Here is a 21,108-nt window from a genome sequence, read left to right on the forward strand (position 1 = left end):
GTGTTTTCATTGGTTGGGGGTTTGGCTGTGTTCTGATTGGCTGGGGGTGTGTTCTGTTCAGGTGGGGGCTTGGTTAGTCTTAGTTGCTGGGGGATTTGAGCTGGTGAGCTGTGATCTTGCTGAATATTATCTCATAATATGCTTAACATGGTAGCATAATAATGCTTTGGATTATCTTAAGCAGTAGAGCCCTACATGAAATGGGAGATGACATATATTCAACCTGGCTTTAGAAAAAGTTGATGAACAAGAGACATTAATGTAATTGATAATTGAGAAACCCAAAGAGTAACAAAAAGAAATGTATTCATAGGACAGGAAGCCACAGTCCAAAGGAAATATGATGAAAAAGACTACCTCTTGACAAAGAGGTGAGACATGGCTTTATACTTGTTCCTTATCTATTCAACTTACATGCTGAGTAGATATTGAAGAAGACTGGATTGAAAGAATATGAGCGTGGCTTTAAAACCAAAAGAAGAAATGTGAGTAACATGCACTATGTTGGTGACCATGGACTGATAACTGAAAAAACAAAATGATCTAGTAGTGAAAGTCAAGGAGCACAGTTAAAAAATAGAATTAAAATCAAAGAAGACCATACCAGTGACAAGAAGTACATCAATTAGTGGGATGGCAATAGAGGCCTTGGAAAAGATATTTCAATGCTGTGACTTGTCAGAATTGTGCAGACATTGGTTTTCCCTGTGACACTTTATAGCAAACATAAACATGATTATTAATACATGAAATGGATATGAATAAAAGAAAACATTTGGACAGGGATGGTAGGCATGCTGGTGCGCTTATGCATGTCCCTTAAGAAGCAGAAGTTCCACACTGAAGAAGCAGAATAGAAAGAGCATCAACACTTTTTAGTTTTGCTGTTGGAGAAGATTCTTGGGAATACAATATATAGACAAGAAAACAAACAAATGGATCACAAATCAATTCGGAGTTCTCACTCGAGAGAAATGATACTCTTTTCATATTTTGGATACATTCTATGAAGACTTAACTCCCTTGAGAAGTCTACAGTGCTGGGGAAAATGGATGAAAAGAGAAAAAGAGGGTACAAAAGAGGGCAAGAAGGATATACCTAATACAGTGCTGATGAGTGTGTTATTGGGAGACTTGAAAGGCCAGTTTGGGCACACATCATTATGAATAAGGTCTGTCTATATAGTCGCTCAATGTTAATGTGACTTGATGGCACATAATCGCATAATCAAATGCTATTACAAAAAAAGAATAAGAAACCTATCAAGATACGAAGGAAGAGACAGAAGAATGACGTTTAACATTCTTTTTAAACTGAAAGATTTAAAGTAATTCAGAGTTGCTTTGGGAGTTGCTTAGCGGGTAAAGACATTGAATTTGTCAGCTACCAAGCTGACAGTCCAGGTTCGAGATGTGAGCGCCACATGATGGGATGAGCTCCCTTTACTTGCCCCAGCTCCTGTTCACCTTGAAAGCATGTAAATGTAAGTAGATAAATAGGTACACCTTCAGTGAGAAGGTAAAAGCGTTCCGTGCACCTCAGTATATGCTCATGCTGGCTCCATTACCAGGGAAATGTCTTCAGACAATGCTGTCTCCCTCAACTAAGAAACAGAGATGACCACTACCTCCTAGATTCGGACACAACCAGAAAGAGGAAACCTTTACCTTTAGAGTTGCTTCAGGCCATAAATTGGTCTCATGTTTGAATAGATTGCAGCCATAGTGAATAGTTTTAATTAATTCAAAAAGTGACTTTCTAAGAATACCATGAATGGAGAAGGTGGCATCAAAAATTGAAATAGCAGCAGAAAATATGTTTCAAATCATAAACTTAAACTACGTTGCATGCATTGTTCATTTCTCATCTTAAACACTGTTGATTTGATTCACTGTGTCAAAGAAGAATCCATTTTACAATAATAGCTCATTATTTCATTTCATAGTTTTCATGTGTTGTATTTAAAAACGTATTTCAGACCACACAAGGATTATTGTTCATTTACTAGGTTGAGAAATAGCTACAGCAATGCTTAAGCAAGAATTTCAAACAAACTTTCTGGCATCTGACATAAATCAGCATTATTAGGAAAAAACCTGAAATACCACCTACTTTCCTTCTAAATATTGGTTGTGAATAAAATTTACATTGGAAGGAACCAGGGAGGATCTTTCTGAAAAAGAATAATCAAATATAAGCATTTATCTCTTAACCAAACTTTATTAAAATGATGGTGGTGGTATTGCTATTTTTAGTACTTTAGTACTAAAATAAAAAGAAAAGTAATGATATTAAAAATGTGACCCTTGCTCTATAGCTTTCATCAATTTATTTAATCAATGTATCTTCTGCTATTCTTCCTGCAAGCTAACTCACGTATGGTACATGTGTGTCTGAACAGCCCACCTATTACTGAACACAGATGTCATGTGATAGCCAAGGAGGGACTGGAAACTTCTATTTTTACTAGACTAAAGGTTTGAGGTTACAGGACATAGCCCAGAGTCACATAAGCTTCCAAATTTCAGTGGGACATACTGAACTTTGAAACTGTCGAACAGTATATTAATTTTGGAGAAAGAAGATTGTGTGAGTGATCTTCACATTTTTAATTTATCCCAAAGATCTGACTTCCTGCCCTTTCTCCCAGGAGGTTTTGAAAAAGTTAGCAATAACAGTATTTTACAAAACATACAGGAAAGGAAAACAGAGAGGTAGATATTACATCAAATTAACAAAAGAGAAAAACATTTTTGTGATTTCTTTTGTTTCTTTATTTGTGATTTATAAGAATTGCACTTTTTAAATCTTACCAACACTAAGTTTATATTTTCTTTGGTCTCTTCCATATCTTTGCTGGAGGTCAATTTTCAAAGGTCTAGGATGATAAAGTAGAAAATGTTCAGGCTATAATATAACACAGTCTATATAATAAAGAACAATTGATATATATTAATATATAACTATAACATAGATAATATAGATAATTAAACAGCAATGAGAAAAAGGAATATATTATCAGCTTCTATTTGTGTTTTATTTTTCAGCTTTGTACATTAATGAAATAGATGAATAGTTCTGAAGCCAGGAAATCAGTGTAGCATGTCATTAATCAACAGATACTTTTTGTATTTGTACAAATGGGAAATCCTTCATCAGTTAAAAAAGACTATTTGCAGTTGTGCAAGCTGATGAAATGAGAAACTGGGGTTGTATGTTTCTATTCACTTTCTTTAAATTAATCTCATTTTTAAAGAGCCAAACAAAGTAACATTCAATTTTTATTGTATGCCTTTCTTGGTATTTCTTTAAGTGCTGCACCAGAATTTATTGAAATGTGTGAACAAGTATGAGAAAGTACAGTATATAGTTATATGAATATAGGTATTTCTTCAAATGCATTTTATAAGAAGTGTGGAGATTCTCAGTCATCCAGGTCACGGTTGTCCCAGTGGGACGTTTTATAAGAATGTTATGGATAGTGTCTTGAATTTTTATGTGTGCCTTTAGTTTTGAAGACAACGTAAGCGTATAGTCGAGTTTTATTCGGAAGCCGAAAAGGCTTTGGCAAAACCAGCCACAACTTCAGGCTTTCCTTGGGTCTATTGCTGATTTCTTGAAAGAGCTTTTTCCCTGCGCCTGCCGCTTTGCAGGAACTGCTTTAACACGGACCGTGTTGCCGCGGGGGTGCTGTTGGGAAACGGACCAGTTTGGAAGCGAAGTGAATAGAGAGCGAGAGCCAGAGGCATCTATGGCCGGTGCGAGCGCCGATTCTGCTGCCCCCAAGTCGGGCGACCTCCGCCGCCTGAATGTCAACGTGGGCGTCCTGGGCCACATCGACAGCGGCAAGACCGCCTTGGCCCGGGCTCTCAGCACCATCGGCTCCACGGCCGCTTTCGACAGGGCGCCGCAGAGCCGAGCTCGGGGCATCACCCTGGACCTGGGCTTTTCTTGCCTCTGCACCGAGCTGCCTCCGCACCTGGGGCCCGAGCCAGGGCTGCTCCAGTTGACCCTGGTGGACTGCCCGGGACACGCCTCCCTTATCCGTACCATTATCGGAGGTAAGGAATGGAGGCTGGCGAAATGGTTCACAGTCGGGTCAGGATTTGGCTCCCTTTTCTTCTGCTTGGACTCCATTGCCATTTACTTTACCTTCGCCGAGAGATTGCAGGCCTTATCCCCCTCCCTCACTCCGAAGAACGAGTAAAAACAACTAACCAGCGTGATGGTAGTCAAGCTGCTGGATTAGGAATAGGAGACCCAGCGTTCAGTCCACCTCCAGTCATGGGATTTTTTTTTTATCAACCCCCCTCAGCCCAGGGGAGATGTGGGGAGCTGTAGGTATTGTACTGCTTTTAAATGCATGCAAAACTTAACTAAATATTCTCCAGGAGCTGTTATTGCTCTATAGTGCTAACATAGCTTATTCAAATTCTTACTCACACGCTGAATTCTTTAGTGCCTGAAGTAGAGTCCAATGGTTCTTACTGTGCTTTCCAAAGAGAAAATTTCAACGAATTCTTGGAAAGGAGGGTCAATTATTTTTACAAGAATCAAAGATGTTCCAACTTTAGATGTTTTTCCTGGACATCTCAAAAGTGATTTGATCCAACAAGCCCAGCCCACTAGTTGCATCAAACAGAGCAAGCAAAGGAGAAGTGCTGGCAACAGTTTTCCTTTTGGCTAGACCCGAGAGCTCAATTTTTATTGCTGTTTTATTGCATACCACTCTTTCTTCATTCACTTGATAATATTTTTCTCTGGCTAGTGTAGCACTGGGATATGGGCCCAATGCACTAATCTTGCTGTTTGTGGGTGGTAGAAGTGTGAGAGTGCTTAAATACCCAAAGGACTCTCCTTGGATTGTGATAATGATCAGACACCTATATAAGTGAACCATCCCAGCAGGGACTCCAGTTCTAAGCAGCATTGCTTTTATACGAAAAAGATTTATGTGGTCCTATCCTAAGATGTTTATTTAGAAGTGGAAAACTTTAATAGAAACTATTCCATGTAAAATCTTATTAAATATTACTGTCTTGAGTTTATACAGTGTAGCATTTTGCATATGGGCAGTCTGCGAGTCACATGTAAGTTCCCATCTGAAGTATTTTCCTGCAGCCACTAGTGCCAAGGAAGGTGGGTAGGATATGTCATCTCTTCATATCTTCCTCCCCATGAATGGCATGGGGAGTTTCAAAATGAAAGGTGCTATGGCAGTCTATCTGCAACATACATCCTGTTTTCTGGAGGGCCAAATCCATCAGCAGCTTTTTTTTTTTTTTTCAGGTTGAAAAGTATTGAGATCAGTTCACAATGTATCATCCTGCTGCAACATGAAAGGATTGGTGGATTAGTATAATAATCCCACTTTGGCATTAGAAAAAGAGGAGGAATTGAGCATGCTCTTTGTAGAATATGCCTGACTCCCTTCCAATAGTATAAATAGGAAACAGGTGACCAAAATATTAGGGATTTTTCCCTGCACTATTTTTCCCAAATGTTTTATACTACAATGTAATTCCCTCTATCCCCCGTTTTCATGCTTTTGTTTGGAATTCCCTTTTGAAATTTTGTGATAGTCCTGAATCATTTTTGGAGTTAGATGGCTTATAAATAGGATAAATATAAATTTAAAAATATGTGCGATGACAAGGCAATAAGAAAGTGCTCACTACCACAAATTGGATCTGAATTAATGAGAATCTGCTGCAATAAGCATTGATCTCTAACATTGTGTAATTGATTTGAGAGAAAGGTACTACTTGTTTCGTGATAATAGAACATCTTATGTTGGTAGATTCCTTCTCTTACTCTTTGTCATTGTATTAAGGTTATTTTATTCAGATGGGCTGAGGATTTTTTTTTATTGTTTTACTTGTTTTCATAGTTACTTGTTTTCATGTTTCTACCATAAATTGATTGTATGATTATGTTGATTCATTTATTTTTAACCATTATTTAAAGAAATACTGGAAAAATAGACACAAATCTTTAAATAAATACACATCTTTCAAACTACACAATCACATTTATTACTGTTCTGTGAACAAAGTCAATGGAGATTACAACACATAGACATTAAATGTTTCTTTTCACATTTCTGATAATTGTTATGTTGCAGCCTCTTCCTGATTGCAAAGTCCAGGTAGTTTGTAGCATTTGAAATTATCTTCAGTATACCAAACATCAAAAAGACAGTAAGTGGATCACTCATTTTTGGACTTTTAAATTCATACTGTAAAAGAGCTTTTTAAAATAGGTTACTAAAAATATTTAATAATTCTAAATTTGGAAATGTTATTTTCAATTTCTGGATTTTGGAAAGTGCTAAGATAATATGAAGAAACTTTAGGAAGCAGACCTTTTTACATTTCCTAATTGAAAAGTTTCATTAAAAGTAGAGAGAAAGAATTAAATTATTTCTTTTCAAGATTTTGCCTTGATTACAGAAATTTTTAAAGGAAGAAAAATTTGAATGTTTCCATTATAAGTAATATGATGACACTTCAGTTGTGATATGATTGTGGGTCAAATACTGAAGAAGGGTTTTTAAAAATCTACTTTGAGTACTTGAAAACTGCTTTGAGAAAGGCAGGGTAGAAGTGAAAGAAATATTAATAAATAATTATATTCCCCTTATATTGGATTCAGAATGTTCTCTATTTATCAGACCAATCTACAGGCAGTACCCAGAATAAGAATGAGATGTGTTACTAAATCTAAGTAAAAAAATTATGTAAGTCAGAACAGGTTATTTAATCAAATGTCTGTGTTGAATTCCAATTCGTTTGACAGATATTTCTTCAGTATAAAAAAGTATACTTTATTGTAAAACCGAGATCAACAACACTTTCAGACTATAATCTAGCCATACAGCTGAAGATAGTTCTTCAAATATCAAACTGGAATTGCAAAAATTCTAGAAAGAAAAAACATGGGTATAGATACCTCTGTTTGAATAATTTCATAAAAAGAGCCTTCTTTTATTTTATAGAAGTCTGAAGATCTATGAGTGCTTGTGTTAAAACTGCTTCAGTTAAAATTCAATCCCATGGTTGGTTCAAACTGAATTAAATTTACATAATTCATCTCTCATTGTCCTAAATGATCTGACTCAAAACAACAAATGGAGTTCTTCCTTATGATGATGAACCTCTGAAGCCACACAATGTTTTCATGAACTGCTGAAAATTGTTGAAAACAGGCTGTATATTAAAAATGCACACACTGCTTCATGACACCCATGAAAGCATTGAGTGCCTTCAGCAGTTCATCAGCTTGAGGAAGGAAAATGCCATCCACCATTTTGAGTTGGAACATGTTGCTGGTCAGCTGTCTGCCATTTTAAGTACTAGGTAGCCTATTTGTAAGTATACATTGTCCTTAGGTTCTGACATTCTTAACCTTGAGAATAGCTGTATGTTGAGGAAACCTTTTTGATTTATATTTTTTGAAATATGGATCATTGTTACTTCACTGTTCGAAAATCTATTTAAATATTGCTATTTTTAATTCTTAAGTTCGTGGAGTTACACTTTCAGTTCTTATCATGATATCTAGATTGTTATTATATCTATATAACTAAAGATTTTTGGACTACATTGATTTTTGCACATGTTTCTAATAGTATTTTCATATTTAAGACCCAGACTTGTTTAAGATACTAGCTTCTTTACACATGTGATTAAAAGCTCCAGTTTTCAAAATCATGTTGTCTCTAGGTACCATTATTCCATTATGCTGGGTAGTACTTAACCTTGCAGATAACTTTTCAAGATATCAGAAAGATATTTCCTTGGGGATAAAACTTTAGCTTTAAATAAATGCAGAATATTTGGAATGAGCAAAATTGAAGAGAAATAGAAGATGTCATATTTCATTCTTCATGTTTGCATTTTTCTTAGAGATTTTGCCCTTGAAACAAAGCATATCATGCATTAAATCAAAATAATTTTTTACTTATATGCTGGAATAGAAAATGCTACAGATAGATTCCATCCCTGACATTTTGTAGAGGTTGGGTGGTAAGATTAAGTTTATAGTCAAGTTTGATTTACATGTTAAATTTAGCCTCCACTTCTGTTCCTATTGCATTTCTATCCTAGGGTTTTTGTTTTATTTTTTGAGATGTACTTCAGAATGGTCAGTTCTAAATATGTTATTCAAGGACAGCTGTCAAGGTAAGGCTTTTTAGCCAGTCCAGTTTTCAGAATTATTCTATAAATGCCTGCAAAATGTCTATATTTCCAATTAACCCTGAGTGGTTTTTGCTTAGAGTTCATTGATAGGGAAAGCCTGCTGAGAGGTTATACAAGTTAATCTTTCAGAAGAAATTCAATCCCCTATTTTACTTTAAGACCATTCTGTGTAGCAAAGTAGTTTAACAAGTAGCAGATTTTTTACTTGCTGATAGTTAATTTCATGCCCTACAAAGGGTCAGCACACTAATATAGAAGAACATGATTACTTCACCTTAGACTCCCCCCTCTGCCCCCCACACACAGAGCACTAGCTGCTGAATTGTTTATTTTAAGCTATCTGTTTTTAAGATGCTGTTTATATAGCTGACTTTAAGCAAACTTTTATAAGTCCATTCTGTTATGTCTCTCCAATTTATTTTTATGGAAGTTTTTTAAAAAACCAAATTCTTAACAATATTCTATTCAGAATATGGCTTGACACAGTTTTTCTGAACTCAGGGGAGGATCACAGACAAATGTGTAGTATTGTAATTCCTTAAACTTGTCTGTACCTTTGACCTTTTTACTCTTGACCGCAGCTTAGTTGTCACCATTTGTCCCTGCAGTTCTTTTCAAAGGCTGTTGCCTGCAAATGTCTGTTTCTACTTTGTTGCTATGTTCTTTTAAGGAAGGGTATTAATTTATACCTGCTATACTGAAAGGGCCAAGACTTTTGAACTCTTGCAAGGAGTTGGGGGAAGGAAATGGGTACTGAATATAACAACAGTGAGCTTTGCTGTTTATATTACTGAAATGAGCATCTTGGAAGGACAAAGAGTTAAAATTGACAAGAAAATTAAATTTAAGATTATCATAGAAGATGTTCCCCCTCTTCAATGATTGTTATGTGTTATCTGTGCAATTGTTTTTTTTAAATTTATTGTTGGCTTACATCTCAAGCATTTTAATTTCATAGTTTCTGACTGGTAGTGAAAGAGTGAAAAATTCTCCTACTTCATGATGAAAACAGATTGCTGCCTATTTTTTTTTAGCCTTCAGGAAACACCACATTTTTACACTACTAAGAATTTCTTACATACCAGTGTAATAATTCACCCCAAAATATGTTTTAGAAAAAGATACTTTCTTGGGGAAATTATTTTTAAAAATAATCTATTATCTCTATAATATTTTTCAGTGATTTGGAGAAATTTATTTGAAATGAACTCATATGGCTTTTATTATATTTAGTATATGTAGAACCTGAGATGCTGTTTGCCTCTTGATCATTGTTATGCAGAATGTGTGATATTCAGAGAATTTGTGGTGGTCATATTCTTAATACATTATCTACCTTTTGCTTTTCCCCTGCATGTGCACTTTTGCTTGGTTTCTAAAAGTCTTTGTGATATTAAACTGGAAAACAAATTGGATAGCCGACAGGAAGAAAGTAGCCAGCAAGAGCAGGGTGAAACATCTTTTCTTTCCTCCACATGATGAAAAGTCCTTTTTGTAATGAAAGACTATGACCTTCCAAGAAAATAAAATAAACTTACAGCCCAGTTGGATTTAATCTTCAGAGTAAACATTTTACGTTAGCTCTGTGTTGCAATCTCAAGCAAAGTGACTTTGAGTACACATTCTGTCTGCCTCAACTGAGCTCGGTCTCCACTGAGCTGTTGAGACTTGAGCAGTCAGTCCTTAGGTTGTGTTTCCCAGTTAATCACTCTTCTATTGGATCAGAAACTTTTATGAAGTATTTTATTGTTTTTAATTTGTAAAGCTATTTGCCTGCTCTATTTAACATTTATCTTTAAAAAATTGACAAGATCCTCTGCTGGAAATTCTAGTGCACAAGAGGGCACTGTTTGCTTGCAAAGTAAGATCTTTATGATAAACACATGGAGTGAGAGATCCTTGAATTTGAATTAGGACAAAATAAAATGTAGAATCTGGATAACCTGGAGCTCAGTCATGAATTTTTATTTTTATTTTCAATGATTTTAAAAAGTATCTTACTTGATTAAATAAAAAAGCGTGTCAACACTTTGTCTGATTAATTTTCTTTCATTTTAGACTTGTCTGAAATATACATCTTTATTTTTCCTGGAAAAAAACACTCTTTAAAAGTTTGATTAAAATATATATAATTAACCTTTTACATTATGTTAAAAGCTATTCATTTAGAAAAAATAAAAATAAAAACTATGCATTTACTGTACAGAAAGGTACTGTACTTTTCTGAAGTAATATATATGTGTATATGTATATGTATATTACTACACTGTTTAGGGGGCATCACCTTACACCTTAGAGGAGAAATGAATCAGAAAATGAAATAAACTAATACTTTATTCTGTACCCTCATATATAATGCTTATGAGACCTTCAAATTAGCTAGACACAAAGAAAAGAAATTAGAACAGTATTGTTATGTGTAAAAATAGGTAGGAGTTTTAATCGCTTAAAACTAAGCTAATCCGGTTTTTAAATACATTTCTGTTTGATTTTGAAGGCCACTGTGATACCAATATTTCATATTTTCCTTGAAAATGTTAGATCGTACCTTTCTAAGATAAGTCAGTGCTTTAAGAAGAACCCTAAAAACTGTAACCCAGAGTGAAATTCAACCTGTTCATAGATATGAATAGAAACATTCAATAGCTTATATTTCTGAAAGTGTTAACCTAATCAGGGTAACTTACCTTTCTTGAGGAACAACTGACAATAGGGAATTAGCTGAGATTTTAAATGTAATAGAAGTCCACTAGAAGCTAGTTGATAAAAAGGGGGAAAAGAATGTTCATCAATTGACATTTAATAATAATATTATTCCATTCTGCTTTGGTAAGACATCACCCGGTCAAGCATTTTGAAGATAACATTGTTCATATTTAATCTGAGTTGGGAAGCCATTTAGATAGACTTTGTTGATTGGCAAAGGTGACATCTCATGGTATTATTTGGGAGACAGTTGATCAGAAGGATTCCGGAAGTAGTGGATTAGATCCACAACAGTGGCAGATCTTATCCGGGATGGCCATGAAGATGCTTATAGGGAAGAGGTAAAGGCTCTTGTAGTCTGGTGCAATAAAAGTAACCTGATTCTAAATGTTAATAAAACAAAGGGGATCATTATAGATTTTAGCAAGAGCCGGCATAGGCATACTCCAGTCAGTATCAAAGATATAACTGTAGAGGTGGTCAACAGTATCTGTGGGTGCAGATAACTAACAATCTGAACTGGTCTCTCATCCTTAGTGAAGCGTGCAAACCTGCATTTCCTGCATCAGATGTGGAGAGCACATCTTTCTGTCCTGACCACTTTTTATAGAGGCACAATTGAGAGCATTTTAACAAACTGCATCACTGTTTGGTTTGGTGGTAGCAGTGCCTCAGATAGAAAGTCCATACAGAGAGTGGTAAGGACAGCCGAGAAGATCGCTTCCTGTCATTCAGGATACTGCTTATAAGCACTATGTGCTTAGAGCTCAAAGCAGTGTTAGAGACCTCATGCATCCACTTTACAGTCTGTTTCTGTTGCTCCCCTCTGGAAGGAAGTTTTGAAGTTTTCTGGCAGAACTACCAGATTCTGTAATAGTTTTGTTTCTTATGTCATCCATCTGGTAAACTCGCAAGATTCATTTTTCTTACCATGTACATGTATACAGCTGAACTAGACTGTGTAGTTTCTCTGTGTCATATAATATATGTGGGTATATGCATAATTTTGTATTTATTTATTTAGTCATGTTTATGTAGTATATATTAGAGGTGATGACCCTTTGAGAATAGTATGCAATTAAAATTTCATATATGCTAATTAATTTTAATATATGCTAATTAATGTACATTGAAAGTGACAGTAAAATTATTCCAAGTTCTAAGTAGTTCTCTACCCTTGATGGCGAACAAAAGGGGTCAGGGAGGGGAACAGAAGATTCATTGGGCTGTAGTCATAACCTCCTTGAGAGAAGGAAAGATACTAGAAACCATTAAAGAGGCATTGATTTACCCACTTCTTAGAGATTAGTTTAGAATTACACATAAGTAGATAACTGTTGCTTCCCTTTTTCTTGGGGATACAAAATAGTTTGATCCTTGGCTGTTTGGGTTAAAGCCTGGGCATGAGAAAGAAGCCTCATTGATTGTTCTATTATAGGACGTATGGTGAAATTTGGATGAAGATGACATAACCATCTTTGTCTTCCTACATTTTTCAGCTGCCTTCAGTATGATCAACCACAATATCCTTCTGGAGGATACTGCCTATGAGGATTGGGATTGGGTCATGGTGTTGATATGGATCCAGATAGTTGTAGATAGAAGTGTTGGACACAGCTGCACTTTGATATTTTCCCTCTAATCTTCATCCTATGAAGGGCTTGGTTATGAGTATTCTCTATAGCAGCCCCCTTCCATTTTTAATTCTATGTGGAAAAAAACCTTGGGAGACAGGGTGAAGGAATGGTGTCTAGAGAATGATCAGATAAAAGAGGGTATATTGGCAGCTGGATAGTGGGCAAAGCATGGGTCAAAAGGGATCCTCCCTAATTTCTCAGGACAAAAAGGGAGATTTGTACTTTCACACTTGCAATATTCTGTTAATATAGCCTTACAAGAAAGTAGAACTAGCCCTTAAAATTAAGCAGAATTAGTGTTTCCTGACTAGTTTACCTGATAAGGATGACATCAATCTTGCATGTCTCATATTCCATTCCAAAGAGAAGGACTTCAGTAATGACCTTACTTCCCTTCCAACTCATCAGCATTGGCACCCAAAAACCAAGAAGGAGAGGTAGCAACCATGCTGAGGGGAAAGGAGAGAGCGCTCCCTCCCTGCACATGTTCCTGTTTACAAAGACCTGAACAGTGTGACAATTAGAATCCACTCCCATTCATCTCAGATTGGTCAGAAAAGTATGCATTGTTTCAAATCTAGAGTTGAGAATTGCCTAATCAGAACGAAAGAAGGAAATGAATATTTAACAGCTTTCTATATACAAGATAGGGCAAGTCTGAATATACAAACTTGGTTAACTATGAAGCTGTTTTTTCCAGATTCATGAATGACATATTTTCAGGAGTTTTAGCCAAGTATGTGATGGTGTATTTAGATGACATGTTAGTTTATTCCAAAAAACAATCCTTCCGTGTCAGATGTGTTTTAACAAAAATTATGGGACAACAAACTCTTTGCCAAACTGGGAAAATGTGCATTTGACATGCCTCAGTGACAGAATCCCCATAGAAGGCATACAGATGGATGCAGCAAAGGAACAAACACAAACACACAAGTGATAATATGAAAGAGATACAGTGCTTTCTGAGCTTTGCTAACTTTTACAGGAAATTCATCTCTAATAATTCCTAAGGGTGAGTTGGTAACTCTCCTGTTTGACCCAAGAGCAAGTGGCATTTCAAGAATTAATTTGCCCTGTGAACTTGGGGGGAGGGAGTAATGAGCCTGAAGAGGAGGCTTGTTTGTTTTATTAAATTTATATGCTATCCATCTCACTGATAAGGTGATTCTGATTGGCTTACAAACCGTAAAAAGATAAATAGAAAACAGTTAAATTTTAAGAACTATGTAAAAAATTAGAACCAAGGAGATGGATAGCACAGGAATGAGATCTATTTACTCCAACTAACTCCAGCAGTGAGCGCCTCCCCTTGGGGCCCCAAGTCAACTGGCAAAACCAAGTTTTAATACCTTTCAGGAAGGCTAAAAGGATAGGAACATTTCTCACCTACAGTGGTAGAGTGTTTCACAGGGTTGGGAACACAGTAGACAAGGCTCTTATCTTTGATCCCACCTGTTGGAATTCCTTAGCAGATGGGGGCCCACAGCAGGCCCCTTCTGCTGGAGTGAATGGGGCAGAATAGTCCCATTGGTTTGAGATGACTCCTCAGATATCTTGGTAAAGGTATATGAGAAAGACCTTAGGAGGTGGGCAGAAGAGATGCTACCTAGGGAATAGTCAGGTAAGAGAAAGCATAGTCTATGGCTGGATAATGGATGGAACAAGAGGCTCAGAAAGGACCCTCTGTAGTTTGGCTGTAGGTTATAAAAGGGAACATGGGAGGAATGTACTTTCAGACTTGCAATTCTTTTTTTTTTTTTCAAAAAAATTATTACTTTTTAAAAAACAAACATAAACAAAACACAAAACATGGAAACATAAAACATCTTTTTTGAAAGCAGCTTGATCCTGGGTTACATCTCTTCGTACAGACATAAATTTAAGTTCATGCTCACTTTTATATACCATTCCATATCTTATTATCATTCTACATTTTCTGTATAGCTTCTCCCCCCAACTCTCTTAATTCTATTTTATTTATTTCATCTCAATTTAAATCATTATACTTATATCTGTTGTTTGTCCTATTTCAGCTGTCTATTATCTTTTCTCATTAACACAAAATTTCTCCTGTAATCACTGATTGGAGTATGACACCTTTATATCTTTCTCCTAAATTTATAACACTTAATATAATACATAACTTTCATTCGGATTCTGCTTAGTACATTCTAAAGCTGCACACTATATTTTAATAAAAAAAGAAATTATGAATATATAATATAATTAAAACAACAATCCATACCAATTGAACTCTATCGTTAAAATTAATATTCATTTAAATCTTAAACATTTTACACATTACTTTTCAAATAGGTATCATGCTTCTATGGGAACACTTGTAAATTTTACGTAGTAACTCCCCCCCCCCCCCATTTCACTTTATATTTTAAAACATGTAATTAAAATGTTCCCATTCCTTCCTAATTCAATTCTCTCATTTATTTCATTTCATTTATTTTGTTCAAAAAAGTTTCATTGAATTACACTGAGTATTTTATCCCATTCTATAATCATATGTTGTTCCAATTTCCTAACATTATTTCTAATACAAGTATAACAATACAATCTTATGTACCTTTGCAGAATCTCTTTTTCAATTATATTTTTACCCATTGTCTCTAAATAAGTCTTGTTTCTTTACATCTTGTTCCAAACCTTTGTGGCTTCTCTTCCCTTCCTTCCTCCCTTGCTTCTTCACTCTGCCCCCTTTACCCCCTTGTCTCTCCACCTCCATTTCCCTCTTCTGTGTTCCCTTTTTCTGTTGCTTTCTAACATTATATCCACTTTTCACCTTATTTTTCCCGTTTTGGTTTTTTTTTTAGGTCTTAAATTCTCCATTCTCTTTCCCCCCTTTCCTCTTTCTTCCCCAGATAAAGTTACTTGTTCATTAAAGATGGCTTCTTCTTTGTCCCAATCTTCTTGTTGCACAGTTTCTTGTAGTTTCTCATAGGTACAGATCGCCATTTCTAAGAAATGAAAAACGGAGCCAAAAGAGCCCTTCCCTTCTTGTTCCTCTTTATATTTTTTTAATTCCATTTTCAGTTCATCCACAAGTGATGCCATTGTAAAAAAAAAATTTAAACAACCACCCAAGTGTTTTTAATCATTCAAATATAATTTCCAAAAGTCCCAAAGTCACCAAGCAATCCAAATACACACAAGCTGTTCCATTTAACATTTTCTTCTTTTTTCACTTTCTCTTCCTGGGCTTATAATTTAGTTACAAAGTTCCAGTTAATGTATCTTTTAGAAGTCTTGTTATGATTTAACTTTTGATTCTTTTAAATTCCAAGCAGCCTCTTCCAGCCAAATCTTACTCTTATTCTTTTCCTTTCCCTTCCCACTTGCAGCAAAAAAAAGTTTTTTAAGTATTCAGAAATCTTTATTGTCCCCTTGGCATTTAATTTTCCAGTTTAATTACCTGCTGATGACAAAGGGGTTTTTTCCAATTTCTCATTCATCTGCTGTCAACGTAAGGAAGGAAAGTGGAAAAAACCCCAACTTTCCCTTTTAACTTTCATTCGCTGCTTCCGAATCTTCTTTGGGAGCGATGTATCTTTTTTAAAATTTGAATTCCAGGATACCTCAGTTGTTGCTTCTTATCCCAGTCAGCCCAAACTTTTACTTCTTAACTTCCTCCTGCACTTTCTTTTCTGGATGAGTGCTTCTTTGAGACGGCCATTTCTGACCCCTGTTCTTACCGACTTTGGAAAAGGGAGTTTAGCCAGCTGAGGAGTAGAGGTGCGGCTCCCCTCGACCCTGCCAGGATCTCCCCTATCTTCACCACCTCTATGGGGTGGCTTAGCCCCGAAGCCGGCTGGCTCGGGGCACTCCAGTGGCGAGTTCAGGCAAAAACCATGCACGATCGCGGATTCCTGCCTGCTGCCGAAGCGCTGCAAACCGGAACTCCAGACTTGCAATTCTTTTAATGTAACCTTAAAATAAAGTAGAATTATCTGTTCACGTTTCTTATCTGGTCTACCTGGTAATGCTGAAACCTTTGGAATAGCTTGCCCTTGAGGCAGTAATAGCTCATAGCTTTGTGGGCTTCTGGGGACAGCTGTAAACTTGGCTCTTCCAGAAGGGTTTCAGGGATTAATTATACCAGTGGTGCCTCATTTAATAAATACAATAAATTCAACTTACTACTTTTAACTTTAATTAAATCCAAACATAATTGGATGACTGATTTAATTAGTATTATATAAAGTGGCATTTTATATGTAAATTATGGAAGCTGCCTAGAGTCCTTTTGGTTTCAGGTGACACATAAATCTCATAAATAAATAAACAAAATGATGAGTGTGAGTGTATATATCCAGAGTAGCCCCATGGCGAGGTGGGTGCAAATAAATTTAAATAAATAACATAAAATATATAAGTGATAAGTTGAAAAAGACTTCTGAGTGACACTGACTTTCTGCATTGTGGTATTAGTTTTGCCTGCTTAGGCTTTTTCTAAGCCTACGTTACTCTGTAGGTGAAGTGTTGTATGAAGCACTGTTACAGGTACTGAACCAGAAACAGAAAAACCTGGCCTGAAGTCCACCTTTGCCCATAAAGTTTTACTGGCTGACTTTGGGCCAGTCACTCCCCCTTATTTGTTTTATTGCTCAATTTGTAAGCCACCTCAATTGTCTGAACAACTCTAAGTGATGTAGAAAATATTGAAACAATAACAAATAAAAAGCTATAGTAAATAAACAAAAATAATATAAATTAATGTATTGGGTAAAGAAATTCCAAGAATCAAAGAATAAAAAATGTAGTATCAGTGCAAAGCCACAAGCCACCAATAGTTCTGTCCCAGGGCCTGGAGAAAAAGCCATATTGTTAATGTCTTTCTGAAATGATAAATGATAACAGCACTGAAAATAATTGAGTGGTACATCTGATATATAGATAAATCAGAGATTTTTCAACTTTCCTCATTCACAGTGCTTAGTGTTTCAGTAAATTTTTCACAGTGCTCCTAAGCCAAAGCAATACTGAACTGCATACTCAAACAGTGTGCTGAGGCACCCCAGGCTATCACAGCAGTGCCAAGGAATATTTAGCTATTTAACAAAACACTAACAGTTTATTAAATAGTAAAATATCCTACAGTACTTATTTGAGTTCACTTCGTAGTTGAGGGAACTAGGAAGATAACTATTATTAATGAATAATTACTATATTTTGGACATAAATAGTAGGGAAAATAGGGAAGGGAAAAGTGAGGGAAAGAAAAGGGGGAAAATTAAAAAAAAGACTTCCGACTCCCTTTGGTGCAGTAGAATAAGGCATTAACGTCAAACCTCAACTTTTTACTTTTACATACCAGTATAAACTGGCCATTTCTGTAACAACAAATCTAATTAGTTAAACCCAAAATCAAAGTTTTATTTTTTCCACCTCAAGCACAAAGCCCAGAAGCGGCTCCAAGTAGAAATAAAAGTATTTGTAATTTTTTCTTTAATCAAAACAGTCAATTTAGCCATTTCTGCTAACTCCCATCAATTTTCGCAGGCACTCATCCATTGTGATGAACAAGACCCTTCTCACAATTAGTTCACTTAATGTTCACTGTGATCATAGTTTGGCAGACCTATGTAATAAGTTACAGAATAAAATGGGTATAATAGATAACAGAATAAAGAAAATGGATAGTTAGATGGGGGTACATCAATTTTATAAATAAACAATACAAAGTGTAGATTGGACAACCTCAAATATATTGAAAAAGATGCGTATTATAGGGAATTTGTCCAAACTTTTTTTAGTGTTTTTTTTTTACTTTTTACTTTTCCCAGTCAGACCTACTTAACCTATAGAATGGAGAGACAGGGAATGTTATAGGTCCCGCTCCTAAGGAGATCCATCTAGAGAGACCAAGAAGAAGGGCATTCTCTGTGGTGGCTCCCTCTTTGTGGAACATCATCTCTGCAGAGATAAGTTTGGCCCCCACTTTGACACTCTTTTGCAATGCCCTAAAGACATGGTTTTTCCAATGGGCCTGGATACCCCAGAGTGAGACGGAGCCCATCAAGTGGCTCCTTTGATTATTGTTGCCAGGGTGGTGGTGGAAGACCACTGCTTTTTTATTCTTGCATTGCATTGCATTGGAATCACTGAGAGTGAGTTGGGCTGGCATATACATTTTTATAAACGAACAAATAAATACCCTCTACCTTCTTATTCAATAGGATCTCAGGGTGGAGTACAAAAATCCCAAATACCATTAGCTAAAGTAGAGCAAAACTATTAAAAAGCCATAATGATAATACTAAGGCTAATAAAGAAAGACTGCAGAAATTTAAAATGTAATGTATAGAATAGACTTGGGCATTTTATACCCTGTGGATAACATCTGGCCTTTCTGCTGTTCCTGTTCAGCCTGCAGCAGCATTGGCAATGAGTGAGGGTATCAGCAGTGACAGGCAGGACAATATCAGTGGGGGGTGGGATTACATCAACGGACTAGGGTGGCATCTGGCAAGGGGTGGGGCATTAGTGGCAGGAACTGGGCAGCATCTGTGGCAGGGGTGGGCCAACGGCGATGGCCCTTCACTATAGTTCCAGTTTCTCATGTGGCCCCTTGGAAAAATCAATTCCCACCCCTGCAGAAGTGAAAAGAATGAAAGCCAAAGTAGAGGTTAAAAAAAACTCTGGAAAAATGGAAAATGTGGAACAGCATGCTACAACTATGTTGTTAATTCAAAGTCTGGCATTTTGTATCGCAATCTGTTGGTGAACAAAAAATACACTCATCTTAGTGTATTGGCAATTATATATGGAAAAAAATACTTCAGATATTCAGGTTCGATGGTTTTAAAATGAAATAACAATATAAATAGAGGCTGGATATAAACTAAGTTCAATGATATTTTTAAAGAGAGATGCAATGTGATCATAATATCTAATTGTATATTTTTTGTTGATCATCATTAATAATTATATAGTATTACATAATAATTTGTTAGCTGCATATATCATATGAGAAATATTTATGACTAGTTTCTGAAACAGCATTAAAAAAGATATGGCGACCTTTTAAAAAAATGCTTACAACTCCTTTGAGGTGACACGTGCAAGCAAATATTTGCTTAATTCTCTGTAATTTCCCTCTTGCCAGTTCCATGCACAATGATTCTTGTAACAATTTTCTAGAGAAATTTTTTATTATATAGAGAAGATACACATCTTTGGAAATATATATTTAGTAATTTTGGATGGGGAAAATTAATTTGGGTTGCAGTGCAAGCATATTTGTCTGTGAAATCTATGAAATTATTACGTTTAACTTAGTGTTGGATTATAACCCATAATATTTAATTCTGATAAAATGCCTACAGCAATTAATCATACATATATTCTCTGTTCAGTTTGTCTAATTTCAGATAGATATAGGTGGCTTCCTACACAATAATTGATATTAAAAGTTTGTGTGCAGTATTCTGTGAAGAATTTAATTGCCTTAGCATCCTAGTATCCTTAAATCACACATGCTGTAATATTTTTGTCATATTAAGTAGCTCTGCCCTGTTAAGGCTATGAGAGACGTTATTAGCTTCCACAGGGGAAATTTTCAATTTTTTCCAAGAAAGTTGTAAATGATACTTTTATCTTGATATGCATATTGTGCTTATTAGATTGATCTTTGAGAATATTAAGCATGATCCACAAAAATTATTTATTTTACAGCAGTTCTACAAAGACTGCGAAGATGTTCCGTATTAAGCAGCTTTAGATTTTTCTACACTGACTTCCAGACAGTAAATGAAAATATCTTTTCAGGAAGAACTGAATGGTGATGGCAAACAGGTTGTTGAGCACATTACTGGAATACTTCCACTTATTTTTCCTTCTATCATAAATGGTTTTTCTATGGTTCATTTACAAAAAAATGTGAATTAGTAACTGGCATACTCCCTTCAAGACAGGAGGAAACAGGAGGAAAAGAGTGCCAGCTTGGTCTAGTGGTTAAAGCTCTAGGCTCGAAACCAGGAAACTATGAAAAGGGGGAGAAGAACTCATAGTCTCCTGGTTGGGTAATTTTGGAGCAGTCACTCTCTCTCAGCCCAACCCATCTCCAAAGTTTGTTGTGTGGAAAATAGAAGGAAGATATATTAGATATGTTTGTTGCCTTAAGTTATTTATAAAAATAATAAAGACAGGATTTTTTTTAAAAAAAATAATGAACCAAGGCTTCCAAGTTTTCTTTGGCGGAGAACAAGGACACATTTCTGGCTTGTAAACTTGCCATAGAAGGATCTTCTGGAATTTAAATGCCTTTTTAGAGCAGGGGATAAACAGGGGTAATCAACAAATTTGTATCAGTATGCTACTTGTTCCAATAAATCAAAACTGTAAAGAAATATGTAATAAAAACTGAATACAAAATTATAACAATAAAATACCCAAGAACAAATGATGGATTTGACTAACTACACAAACACACAATTCAGCAAGGGCCCAAACATCCTAAGGTTTTCCACAATGCCAGGAGGTGGGAGCAGGGGTGGGATTCAAATTTTTTAACAACCGGTTCTGTGGGCGTAGCTTAGTTGGTAGGTGT

The 21,108-nt window shown here is 35.8% G+C and overlaps 1 protein-coding gene across 2 annotated transcripts in view; it reads left to right on the forward strand.

Moving 5' to 3' along the window:
- The first annotated feature begins 3,689 nt into the window (after positions 1–3,689).
- The window catches only part of EEFSEC (eukaryotic elongation factor, selenocysteine-tRNA specific), a 175,012-nt gene continuing 157,593 nt past the window's right edge, over positions 3,690–21,108 (forward strand). The window contains exon 1 of one of the 2 annotated variants that reach the window (XM_026723343.2): positions 3,690–4,062. In XM_026723343.2, coding sequence (XP_026579128.2) covers positions 3,753–4,062 — 310 coding nt within the window. In that variant the 5' untranslated portion in view covers positions 3,690–3,752. The remainder of the gene's footprint in view (positions 4,063–21,108) is intronic. The other variant, XM_087923788.1, reaches the window with a different exon arrangement.

Source organism: Pseudonaja textilis, chromosome 2 (assembly GCF_049901715.1).
Source record: "Pseudonaja textilis isolate UNSWEBS1 chromosome 2, rPseTex1.2, whole genome shotgun sequence".
Taxonomy (NCBI): Eukaryota; Metazoa; Chordata; class Lepidosauria; order Squamata; family Elapidae; genus Pseudonaja; species Pseudonaja textilis.